The sequence below is a fragment of the Danio rerio genome, chromosome 1 (genome assembly GCF_049306965.1).
Source record: "Danio rerio strain Tuebingen ecotype United States chromosome 1, GRCz12tu, whole genome shotgun sequence".
In the NCBI taxonomy this organism is placed as follows: Eukaryota; Metazoa; Chordata; class Actinopteri; order Cypriniformes; family Danionidae; genus Danio; species Danio rerio.
The window spans coordinates 24,353,182-24,366,583 of NC_133176.1; the positions used below are offsets into that span (position 1 = coordinate 24,353,182).

The 13,402-nt window shown below is 33.8% G+C and overlaps 1 protein-coding gene across 2 annotated transcripts in view; it reads right to left on the bottom strand.

Moving 5' to 3' along the window:
- Positions 1-254: 254 nt before the first annotated feature.
- tapt1b (transmembrane anterior posterior transformation 1b) overlaps positions 255-13,402 on the bottom strand; it is a 32,896-nt gene continuing 19,748 nt past the window's right edge. For both annotated transcript variants that reach the window (NM_001123250.1, XM_073945961.1), the window contains 5 exons: positions 7,829-7,888; positions 7,310-7,378; positions 7,130-7,206; positions 5,521-5,687; positions 255-2,780 (listed from right to left, as the gene is read on the bottom strand). In NM_001123250.1, the coding sequence (NP_001116722.1) occupies positions 2,548-2,780; positions 5,521-5,687; positions 7,130-7,206; positions 7,310-7,378; positions 7,829-7,888 (606 nt within the window). In that variant the 3' untranslated portion in view covers positions 255-2,547. The remainder of the gene's footprint in view (positions 2,781-5,520; positions 5,688-7,129; positions 7,207-7,309; positions 7,379-7,828; positions 7,889-13,402) is intronic.

Consider the following 13,402-nt stretch of genomic DNA (forward strand, 5'->3'; position numbering starts at 1 on the left):
AAACAGAGACATAATGAAATGGTAGCCCAGAGTCCCGATCTAAACCTGATTAAAAATCTCTGGAAAGTCATTTGTGACAAAATTATGGCTAAGTAACTCTCTGCAGTTAGTGAACTTGAAAAGACAGGAAGAAGAGTAGACCACATGGGAACCTTAAGAAAGCTAACAAAATCTGATGTCTTCTTATTGAACACCTTATGAAAGCCTGTATTAGGGTTCCATGCAAAACACTGAAAAAATATCAACAACAAAGGTACAAAACAACAAAACTTTAATTAACACAAAGCCCTGATTCCTCTTCCCCATTCAGTCTACGAAACATCCTTTGTGTGGGATGTGACATTCCTCTTCATATTCAACAGAAAAAAATAAGTTTGTAAGAACATTAGATGCCGAAGTCAATATGAATACAGAAACACACTAAAAAAAATAATATTGACCAGTGAGGGGAAAAATAGTTCAGCAGTCTGAGCAACTCAGAGATGGATCGTCTTTTTCAGTTTTTCAGAATAAATGTATTTGAGTATGAACTGCTGGTTCAGTCAAGCAAAACCATCTTCTATCAAAACAGTATTGGAATGCACAGGCAATGACGCTGAAAAGCACAACAAAACCAAACATTTGCTTATAATGGTCTCGCTCTTCGAAAATTAACAGGCATGTCAAGCATCAGTGTTTCAAATCCAAAAACAATGACAAATGATTATTTTGGCAGTTTAAGTCAGGTAACAGCTTCTAAAAAGTTGCATTAGTTTGATAACGGAGGGTTAACAATTCCTTGGCATGTTGATATTTTCACTCAATAAATTCCTAAAAGAGAAAGGATATCAAAAAAGCTTTTGTTTTTGAGAAAACTGAGCACCTTGCATAACGTGACAGCGTCGTGATGGCTGTGGAAATGCTGACTTGAGTATAAATTGTCAGAATGAATGCCCCCATATGATATTACAAAGCAAATAGAGCCACACGTTTGTAATACAAGATGAATTCCTAATTCAGTGGGGGCGAAAAAAACTGAAATACAAACAAAAACCTCCAGTACAACCAAGAGATATGTCATTGGTGGAACATATATGAAAAAAAAAGTGTAACAATTTAAATTAATGCGGTCTGTTATGTAAAGTGGGTCTTTAAGATACTATTCTCCATGATGATAATGCAGCCCAATCAATTCCTTAATGCATTATTATTGAACTCCAGATGTCACTTGTGTATAATATTGTTATTTTGAAACTTCGGTTCATTGCTGCTTTAAGATCACTGATGCTTATAGCCCTGTAAATCTTTTGGTCAACAGTGGCCATTTTGTTAAAATACACTCAGCAAAAGATATCAGCGAAAGTTTGTGTGTTCAATCGCTTTGGTCAAGATTCTGACTGTTGGAATGTCGGCAATTGACTATCAATCATCTGTTCCCAACATCAGCACCAGTGTATGGTTGTTCATTAGATATGCTACTCTTGGTGGAATAAAATTAAAGTAAATAAAAGAAATGTAGTTCCGTTGTTTGAGCTGGCTAATCAGGCTATGCTACTGGACTGTTTTCAGTTTCATGCAATTTGCTTGCATTAATCTTGACCCTTTCATTCAGAGGCAGACTTACAAAATACCTATTCTATGGTGTAAATCAATCAGGATATCATAAACATGCGTTTCTTTGTAAAATCACATACCCACGGCAGCCTTTTAAAAAACACAACGTTGAACTTTTTTGTCACTAGATACCCCGTCTTCAAAAGAGCTACATGTACTGTGAGAACTTTCATGTATTAATAATTTAGCCAATGTGTGAATAGCTTGTTATGAAACAAGACTTTCGTCATCTTCTTAGGAAGACCTATAGAGCTCAGATATATTGGATAGGTAAAGCAAAATGGTTTGATATTAACATGTGCTCCCTTCCATTCCACAACAAATCAAACAAATGCTTCTGTTCAAAACGATGCAGACAAATCTATTCAGTACAGTAACATCAATTTGTAATAGTTTAACTCTAAAATCTGTGTAATGCATCTGCAATTGCAGAATTACACTTCAGTATTGGGTACTGCCAATAAATATGCTGTTTTTTTCCAGCTGAAGATGTCAGAGAGAAAATAGAGATCATAGATTTTTAAGGGGGTCACTTCCAAATAATAAAAACAAGCATAATTATTCTTGGAGCACTGCAGGAAAAATAAAATCAAACAAACTTTGAATCACTTTTTCCACACATGACCAGAATCCTCATAACCTGTCATTTCAGAACATAATCCATGCTTTTTTTTCTTCTTTATTCAATGCCACCATGAAATAAGATCGCTGTGACCTCTGCAGGTGATCTTGAACCTCTTTCTTGGGTGGAATCCAAATGGGTCAAATGTGTGTGATTGTCTGTGTGTGAGTATGTTTAAGTCTTAAATAAATTAGGTGCATCACTTATTAATAAATATCCTGTTGTCCCGTTCCAACAAGCTCAGGTTCAAATGTCAATCGAATCGGGCTGGCAGAAGAAAGCGGGCATTTCAGTGCACATCTGGCTCTTAAACTTGAGGGAGCTGGTTCATGTCAGTCAATACGGTTCCCGCAGATTGTGAAGCGGTCAATCTCCAGCAAGTCTTTTTTGGGTGCCCTGTGTTTAAGTTCGGAATCGTCCTGAATAAGGCTTTTTTCTTCTGATTCATCAGGTGTCGTGAGGAACTGATCTGATTCGCTGGTTGGAATTTGAGGGGCGGGACACTCGTCCTGTTGTGTGGGCTGAGTGGTGACTGATGCAGACATGCCCTCTTCTGCTGGATCACCTTCAGGGGGGGTTGGACACACTTGGTCAGTCAGAACAAAATATCATAAACTTTATGGTGTTTATCAGGGCTATTCAATTAGTTTGTCTTAGGGCCAGTTTATGAAAAGCATTCCAAATGAGGGGCCGGAGAGATATGACTTGCAACATGAGTGATGATCCAACTACACATAAGATCCCATTTGTTGTATTTTTGCTCCTTAAGACACTTATGTTGACTTTTTCTAAATAAAAATGATAATATTTTGTATTTTGAAACTACACAATATTAGTGCATTGTAGAATAAGCTTTTGTTTTTTTGTTTTTTTTACAAACATTCAAATGTTGCATTTCAAAGCACAAAAAAGCAGTGCATTGCATAAGGAGGCTTCTTCTGCATTCAGACACATTCATGTTATGTTTTAAACTGCATAACAATCATGGATGTAACAATTATAGATTTTGGTTGAATGATTATAAAGTCTGAAGAATAATCATGATTTCATGATTATCATGTCTAATGCAAATTTATGCTTTATATTTGGTAAGTATTTAAATGAACGGTTGTTATCATCTATCATACATAATCAGTTTAAAAATTTGTACTAATTCAACTGGCATATTTTTTATTTACATTGCAATGAAAGCTACACACAACTCTCACTGCTACGATGTGAGATGTTTTTTACTCGGTGTGTCTGGAAGGTGTGAGAGTGTCACTTCGCTTGCGTGCGTATATTGCATATATTCTTACATTGGAAATAACGAACTTGCACAAGGAACAGATGCGATGTGTGAATGGCCCGCTGCTATAGTTTATCCAGTCTGCGTGTGTATTAGCCTCGGTATAAACTCGGAACTTTAAACTAGCGCACAGGTGGCATAACTTTGTTTAGTTGCAGCAGTTTGATTCAGTGCAACAGAAACGTGTCACTGAGAAGCATTTATGTTAAAGTATCTAAATGTTTTCGGCTGCTCGTGCCAATCGCTTATTTTCAGGTGACTCACGCTCTGTGCGGCCTTCAACTGCAGCTTGTGCTGTATTAAACAGACGCATGTCACTTCATAACTATAGTGGCCGTTTTTCGACTGAACTAAGGTTATTTTTGATGTCTGGGTCACATTATTTAGAGGACCGAAAAAAATTGCCAAACTCGAATAGCCCTGGTGTGTATAAAAAAAAGCAAAGCAAAAATGGTAATTATTTTAATAAACAAAGTTTTTTCAAGCTTGGTTTATTACAGGTTTGACTAATAAAACTTAAATGCTTTTAGATGTAAAAAGTCAATTTGATTCAATGTTAAATCTAGTTTTTTTTGCACACTGTGAGTGAAATTTCATCTGGGCTTCTTTGTATTTTTTTCATGAATATTTGCCATAGAAATTTGTCATTTATCAAGAAAAAAAAAATTAGCAAAACTGTACAAAACAGTTCAAGAGTCTTGCTTGTGTTTTCTAAAATATAAAAAGGAAAGAAAGAAAAAAGAAAAAGAAAATATTGGGTCTATGTAATTGAACTGCTCCCGAACAGAGACTGGCAGTATGTCAAAGGTAGGCCCATATGGAATCTGCATGTGCAGAAATCTGCAGACTTTTAGCCCATCAAGTCTAGTAATTTATATTATATTCATTTTAATAATATTATTGACTTACAGTTAAAGTCATAATTATTAGCCCCCCTGAATTATTAACCCCCATGTTTATTTTTTCCACAATTTCAGTTTAAGATTTTTTTCAACACGTTTCTAAACATAATAGTTTTAATAACTCATTTCTATTAACTGATGTATTTTATCTTTGCCATGAAGACATTAAATAATATATTACTAGATGTTTTTCAAGACATTTAAAGGCTAGGTTAATTAGGTTAACTCGGCAGGTTAGGGCAATTAGGCAAGTTATTGAATAACGTTGTTTTGTTCTGTAGACTATCAGAAACAATAAATAGCTTAAAGGGGCAAATAATTTTGACCTTAAAATGGTGTTTAAAAATATTATTATAAAAATTATAAAAATTATAAAAATTATAAGAAATAAAACAAATAAGACTTTCTGCAGAAGAAAAAATACTATCAGACATACTGTCAAAGTTTCCTTGTTCTGTTAAACATAATTCTGGAAATATTTAAAAAAGAAAAAAGTTCAATGGGGGGATAATAATTCTGACTTCAACTGTATATGAAAATGTTCATATGATTTCTTTACAATAGTTTTTAAAGTAATATTTTCTGTCTTTTAGTAGAGATATTGTATGAGAGACTCACTTTGTTTACCAAATAAATGGATCTAATTGGATTTGCATTGTAAACATTAAATAAAAGTTAAAAAGGTATTATTTTTAATTTAATATATTAAGTTTTTAGTTACGATACACGCAAAATCATTCCGCATAAATCTTAAGATTTTTTACAAAATTATCTGCAGAAATAGCAAAAAATGTCAGCAGATTCTGTTTGGCCCTATTCAAAGATGTAGAGACAGTTCCTATATGCACATAGGGACTCTCATAGAGATAATAATATTCCTACTGTACAAACTGTATATTTTACAATTTGGCATTCTCTTGAATGACAGCTCTGAAGTATCAAAATGCTTGATAAAGCATCAAAATCCAAAGGTTTTGGACATAGTGTTTAAATGAGGTTGCATTTCAAACATGCAATCATTTTAGATGGATATTTTTTAAATAGAGAGTTTAAAAATAAAAACTTTAGACTTTATTCTGAGTATTTTCTTCTTTTGTTTTGTGTGTGTGTGGTACCTGGAGGTTCCCGTGTGTGTTTGGTCCGGTGGGCTCTGCTGGACACTCTGCTTGGAGCTGCAGAAGGGGGATTTTGAAACAGCTTTTCCTCCATATTTGCCTCTTTAACGTACATACAGGATTTCCCCAACAAAACAATACTGTTCAGAACCTTCAGTGTGATCATGCTGAATAAAACACACACAAACACACAGGCTCAGGTGTTTTTTCATTATCAACGAAAACTACCATAAACCTTATTTTGTACTTCAGTACAGTGATAGTGTACACTACATTAATTCATTGACCCGTGAGTTCAGTGGACAACTTCCATCTTATTTTACTACATAGATTACAAACTTGCCATCTCATGGAATAACATCGGTTTCCATTATTAGAAAGAGTTTGGGAAAAGTGTGTCTCTCTTAGTGTTAGCATAATAGATCAATGAAAGCCTACTGCCTCTGCACAAGACATTACCCTTTCATATTCTCTCAAAAAGATTGCTAAAACAACAGGTTGCTGTTTTATCAGGCCTTTTCTTGAAAAAACAAACAAACAAACAAACAAACAAACAAACAAACAAACAAATGTGTCCTTTTCTAATCTCCCTATAATTTCTATGATATTAGAAAAATGTGTTCATTTAATTACAACAATTGTTGAGTACTAAATCAAATATGGTATACATTTAAATAAAAAGTCAAAGTCAGTACTGAAATAGCTATTTTTAAAGTATGTAACAATACATGTTTCAAGGTTTGCCCCACTCATATTTTGTGTTACAGCATGTGCTAGTGCTTTTGTTTCGCCCTGTTTGCACTAGGTAAAAATAATGTTTGCTTTATTTTTGTCTTAATCGCTTTCTTCTTGCATAATGGTAAATAGTACAGTACTTGGTTGCTACATTACTGGCAAACTGAAGCAGTAGAATAAAATCCTTCTATTCTTGCTTTCCCTTATTAGATGAAACAGGGCTGAAAGAGCATTTGAGGCAACTGGTCCAGATTCTACAATTTTACACTTAAACAAGCAACTCATTTATTCTTTCTGGCTTTTAAGCAGGTGTTATATTTATACAGTGCTCAGCATAATTAAATACACCCTATTTTGAAAACGAATATTTTTATACAATTCTCATTGAATATGGGTTATGTATATTGGTGCACTTGATCCAAACAGATTTAATAAATAGATATATTTATTAAAATAATATTTTACTCACCAAACATCTTTAGAAATAGAACAATAATACATTTTAAATTCATGCAAAATATTGCAAAAAAAAAAAATTGTATGTATTTTTATTCCTCTTGATTTTTGCTCTTTTAAAAAAATATTTAATATTTTTATACTGTTATTGTAAGTTATTTTGTTAGATTATCTACAGATTTGGCTTCAGTACTGACTAATCTAATGTATATGCACAAATATAATATTGTAAAGCATTCTATAGAAAATATTAATGTAAATAAGAAATTTGCAAGGGGTTTACTCATTTATGCTGAAGACTGTACATACACTTAAATAACTGTCACAAATTTGAAAAGAACAACATAATTTTATAGAAACGAGAATAAAAGAATAACAATAATAATGAATGTTATAAAAATGTGAACTCTATCTATACCCCAGATAGAAGAGCAGGACACACACAATGGACAGAGAGCCCTGGATCTTCACAGAGCTGGTCACCACCCGGATCAACTGTCAAAAACATGGAAATAATACGATGGTACTACACATAACATCTTTATGATAAAAATAATAAAGTCTATTATCAAAAGAAACATCAAACAATATAGGTTACCAGTAGGGCAAGAGGAAGAGGAATGAAACCCATCCTCCTGGACACACTGTCACTGTAGTCTGTGTATGCCTGAAAATGCACGCATACAAACATTTTGATTAACAAAGATAGATGAAATAGTCTTCAGCAGATCACTGTGATTAGAATCATGAACAGGAGGAGATAAGCTAAGAGTTAACACTTTATTTTGATAGTCCATCTGACTAATAGTAGACTGTCTTAATATCTGTTGATATGCTCCTTCAACAGACATTTAACTGACTATAAGAAACTTTGCAAGTACGTAAGTAGTGTAACACAACCTACACTAACCCTACCCCCAACCTAAAAGTCTACTTATAATCTAATAAGAATTAGTTAACATGTAGAATTAGTTGCCAATGTAACTTAAATTCAACAAACGAACCATCACAATAACATGAAACCAAAAAAGTAAGAGATACTCTCAATTAATTTGATATATTTATATATAACTGGCTTGAAAAAGATCTCTGATATGATAAATAGACATGCACTTACATTTTTCTGCCTGCTGCTGACCAGATCAAAGGCAAGACTAGCTCTGTATTCACTGTAGACCTGCACACACAAACACATATACACGCATGTAAGTAATGATGATCTGTGGATAAGTACGTGACCTAAATATAAAATCAGGAAACTACCCTAAATCATATTCAGTACTTTGATAAAGTCATTAATTGTCCCCCGAGTGATGTGGAGAATTGAAATTTTCATGCTACATCATCTGTTTCTATTATTAATGGTTCAACTCTTTACTGTATGACGTAGGAGTTTGCCACTCTTGGTATTGGTATAACAGATCAATTAAAGCCCACTGCCACACCACAACACATTATTCTTTTACATATACTGTGTGTGTGTGTGTGTGTGTGTGTGTGTGTGTATATATATATATATATATATATATATATATATATATATATATATATATATATATATATATATATATATATATATATATATATATGTTTTTTTTTTTTTGTAAAGATTCCTAAAACTACAGGTTGCCATTTTTCCCCATTTCATTAATAAATGCATTGGCACTGGAACATTACCAGACACACAGACATGCAAAAGTCAGGTCTCAGGTCTTCTTAAAAGACAAACAAACAAACAAATCCTAGACCCTTTCTAATACCTATAATTTCTAATATAATAGAAAAAGTTGTTTATACAATTACAATTACAATAGTTGTTGAGTACTAATATTACACTGGATACACTTAAAAAAACTTCAGAGTCTGTCCCTACTGAAAAGGCAATTGTTAAAGTAACAATACATGTTTCTATGTAAACACACTATGCACTAGAGATGCTCCGATCAGGATTTTTGCAGCCGATACTTCGTGGATCACGATCGATACAGAGTACCGATTTTGATGCTTCAAGCTTTATAATACATTAATCACATTTTCCCTCCAAGTTTGGATCTTAAGGACAGATCTCACCATACCTAAGAGAATAAATTAAGAATGCTGCAAACATTATATATTATCTCTTATAAACATTTAGGCATAAACATGTCATGGCCAGAAACATCTTTACAGAAAACCATTCATTCATTTTACTTCGGCTTAAGCTATGTATAATAAAAGGGAGCGGTGTGTGCGTCTTCCTCTGCTTGTAATTTCACAAACAAACACAGTACATGAGATCAGCCAGATTGGCGAGTACCGATCAAGTCATCGTGAAATGTAATTATTAGCCGATACCGATCTTCAGCTGATCGATCTTAGCATTCCTAGTTTGCACCACTCATATTTTCATGTTTAGAGCACTATGTAGTCATATGCAGTCCCACAATCCTTCATTCTTGTAGGTGAGCCAAGTATTAAATCAGCAAACTAAAAAGATTAAGTGAAAAATTCATGTAAAAAAATCCAAGCAGATAACTCAGGAGTTCAAGAGTGTATCTGAATAATTCATTAAAGAGTCTTTCTTTTCACAGTGCCTGACCTGTTTAGCTCCTCATATTCAGATTGCAAACTCTCACGTCTGCACAGATTAAATGCTCTTTTCTCCATGGTCTGAGTCCTTACTAGCACTACCTAATCCTAATCAAGTACTAAACTAAGCACATTCTAAAAAAAAAAAAGAAAAAAAAAAAACTTTGAATCATGTTCTCAGCTTTCTTCATTCATCATTTATTTACTGCTTCTTGGTCATATTTTCAGGAAATATGGTATCCAATTGCACAGGCCTTTCCTCTAAAAAATATAGTTCTTTCTCTCCATTGTTCCTGACCAGATCCATAGCTCAAAATATCTATAAAACTAAATAGTGACAAAACTGAGGTCATACTGATTGGTACAAAATCTTTTTTGGAAATATCTGATTGTCTGGTGATATTGATAATGTGATCTGTCCTTCTCTGCAGGTCAGGAGTTTGGGTGTTATTTTGGAAAGTACACTGTTTTTGAAGGACATATTAATAAAGGGTTTCTGCGGGTTTAACCAGATTAAATTTAAGACTTTTAAAGACCTTTTTAAAACCATTACGAATGACATCCCAGACTTATTAATAATTGGTTGGGCCATTTGAGGTAGAAAGATTTGTTTTTACCCCAATTGAATAATTCTAACGACTTATTTCTTAGCCAAACCTTTAAATAATGTGTCAAAACAAGCTAATCTTATTTATTAAACAAATTTTCTTTTAAAAAAATGTTGGACAAGCTTTAAAATGTATAATAAACTAAATTGCTGTATGCACATTTTATTATATGTGACGTTTTGTAACCGTGACCTTCATCAGACATGACCATGCCACACATCCAGCCATATCTGAAACACTATATATAATAAAATATTCATTCAGCAAGTATTGACAGTGTGTAGGATTGTTTGTTTCCTTTTTGCACATTTTCACAGGGTGATTTTTCCCATGTACCTATTGTTGCTTCAGATGTGCTAAGTTTACTTGATTTCAAATGCTTTAAATACAATTATTATTATATATTTTCTTCCTCCTTACCAAGGCTGCATTAATTGGATATTTATTTTGCATTTATCTGCATTTATTTAATATAAATGCGTTTTTAATCTTTCGTTGATAATAAAAGTTTTTTTTTTTTGTGCAAACACTACCTTTTAATCTATTTAAAAATTAAGCAAAAAAGTGATATGGTTAAAATTTAAAAAAAATAAATAAATAAAAAAACAACACCACTCTTTAGGGCCATTTTATCAAACACACAACACACACAACACATAACACACACACGTTTGTTTTTGTGAAAAGTGGGGACATTACATAGGTTTCCATTAATTTTATACTGTCCAAACCGTATATTATACTGCCCTCACCCCACCCCACCCCACCCCTAAACCCAACCATCACAGGAGACTGTGTGCAGCTTTACTCTCCGATTAAACTCATTCTGTAGGATTTATAAGCATTTTGAGAAATGAGGACGTCACCAATGTCCTCATATTTCACCTCCTTTTCGTGATACCTGTCATACCCATGTCATTATACAGATTTGTGTCCTGATATGTCACAAAAACATGTACACACACACACACACACACACACACACACACACACACACATACACATACACACACACACACACACACACACACACACTCACTCACTCTAATACATAATAGATAAGCAAAAATAAACATTTCCTAGAAGTATTGCCGACTTCTAGTGAGGACACTGTACAGTAGAGAGAGAGAAAAATGTGCATGTGTGCTGTGACACTAATCTTCCTGTCTAAACTAAGCAGATCTGTCTCTAATCCCTGCCAGTAACTACACTCCTCTTCTGTCATTACATATCTGTCTACCCTCCCCAATCCACATCTTTCACTCATCCTTTCCCTATTTTAGACCCTTGTTTTGTTTATTTGTTCGGACATTATATGGACAGTTTGGTTAGTAACGTCACAGATCTTTCCTCCAATAAGTATCTATACGTATAATAAGCATTTTTCAATAAAAAAACCTCACTGCTGAGCAAAACTCCAAATCACTTCTGCATATGCATGTGCTGATTTGTGATCCACAGATCCATCATTGTTCACTTTCAGACTCCCACCCATAGCAGACCTATGTCTCCTGGTGAAGGCTTCCTTTAGACTGGGACAGAAGCTTTTTAGACAAAAAGGATGAGATCTGAATTTGCCTTTGGTTTAATTAGGTCACGTCATAGTTCTCACGTTCTGTTTTCTTTACATTATTGTAGATAAATGTTCTCTGGATACCTGTATATTAGTGTCTTGTCATTTGAGTAGCATGAGGTCATGCTAACAAAAATGACCCTTTACACTACACCCTGCCTCAGCCGCTAGTGCATTTAAGTTACAATAGTTTATTCTTAGTTTGTCGTTTTATTTTACTAACATAATCCCAAAATGAAAACCAACCCATTATACGAAATCTCAACAGTACCATTTGAGCAGGATTACAACATCAAGTGTGATGTTGCATGAATGTGGCACATTGTGTTTTTTTAGGGTTTGTTATAAAATACCATATTAACAGAAATTATTAAGCATAACATTTTAAAATGTATATAATTATTGTGTTTGTAGGGTTTGTTATTAAATATTATACTAATTTAAATTAATAGAAATTATATGGTATATATATAATATGGATAACATTTTAAAAATATATTATTCATGTAGAATATATATACAATTGAAGTCAGAATTATTAGCCCCCCTTTGATTTTTTTTTTTCTTTTTTAAATATTTCCCAAATGATGTTTAACAGAGCAAGGACATTTTCACAGTATGTCTGATAATACTTTTTCTTCTGGAGAACATTTTATTTGTTTTATTTTGGCAACAATAAAAGCAGTTATTTATTTTTTAAAAACCATTTTAACGTTAAAATTATTAGCTCCTTTAAGCTAGATTTTTTTTTCGATAGTCTAGAAGAGGGCTATTCAATTGGTGGCCCGCGGGCCGAACCCAGCCCCCGAGGCAATTTGTTCTGGCCCTTCAAAAAGCGTGACCAGGACATAAAAAATAAATTTAGTTCAGTCGAAAAACGGCCGCTATAGTTATGAAGTGACGTGCATCTGTTCAATACAGCACGGTGAGGCTGCACAGAGAGGGAGTCACCTGACATTAAGCCAGTGGCGCAGGCAGCTGAACACAATTTGGACATGTTTGTAGAAAAGGTATTTTGTACTATGCACTGATATTGTCAATAGGGATGCAACGGTTTGCCGATTTAACTATTAACTGCGCTTTAAAACATCACAGTTAATCAATCGTTAAGTCTCTAGGCCGCATTACTGATGCACGGAACAAAACGAAACTGCTGCAATTTAACAAAGTTGTGCCAAGTTGCCAACTGTGCACTAGTTTAAAGTTCCAAGCTTGTACACTAAGGCTAATACACACGCACACTGGATTAACTATAGCACCAGCCGTTTCCATGTCACGTCTTTTCTGCTTGCAAGTTTGTTATTTCTAATGTAAGAATATATGACAATATGCACGCACAAGTGGAGCAACGCGCTTGCGTCTTTCCGGGTGCACGTAGTGGAAAACATCTCACGGTGAGAGTTGTACGTGCCTGTCAGTGCACTGTCAACAAAAGATATGTTAGAAAAATTATTATTAAAATGACTATGTATGCATGAACTCATATGACAACAACAGTTAATCTAAATAGCTGCTTACCTAATATAAAGCTTAAATTTAAATTAGACATGAACCGTGAAAACATGATTATTCTTCAGAATATATAATCGTACAACCAAAATCTATAATTGTTGCATCTATAATTGTTATGCAGTTCAAAACACATCATATGGATGTGTCTGAATGCAGAAGACGCCTACTTTAGCAATGCACTGCTTTTGTTGTGCTCTGAACTACAACATATGAATGTTTGTTAAAAAAAACTGATGTTATGTAGTTTCAAAATACAATATATTAACCCACGTGGGAGCAAAAATACAGCGTATGGGCTCTTATATGCAGTTGTGTCATCAGTCATATTGCAAGTCATATCTCTCCGGCTCTTTGTTTGGGATGCTTTTCATGAACCGGCCCCCATGACAAACTAATTGAATAGCCCGAAAACAAACCATCGTTATAAAAT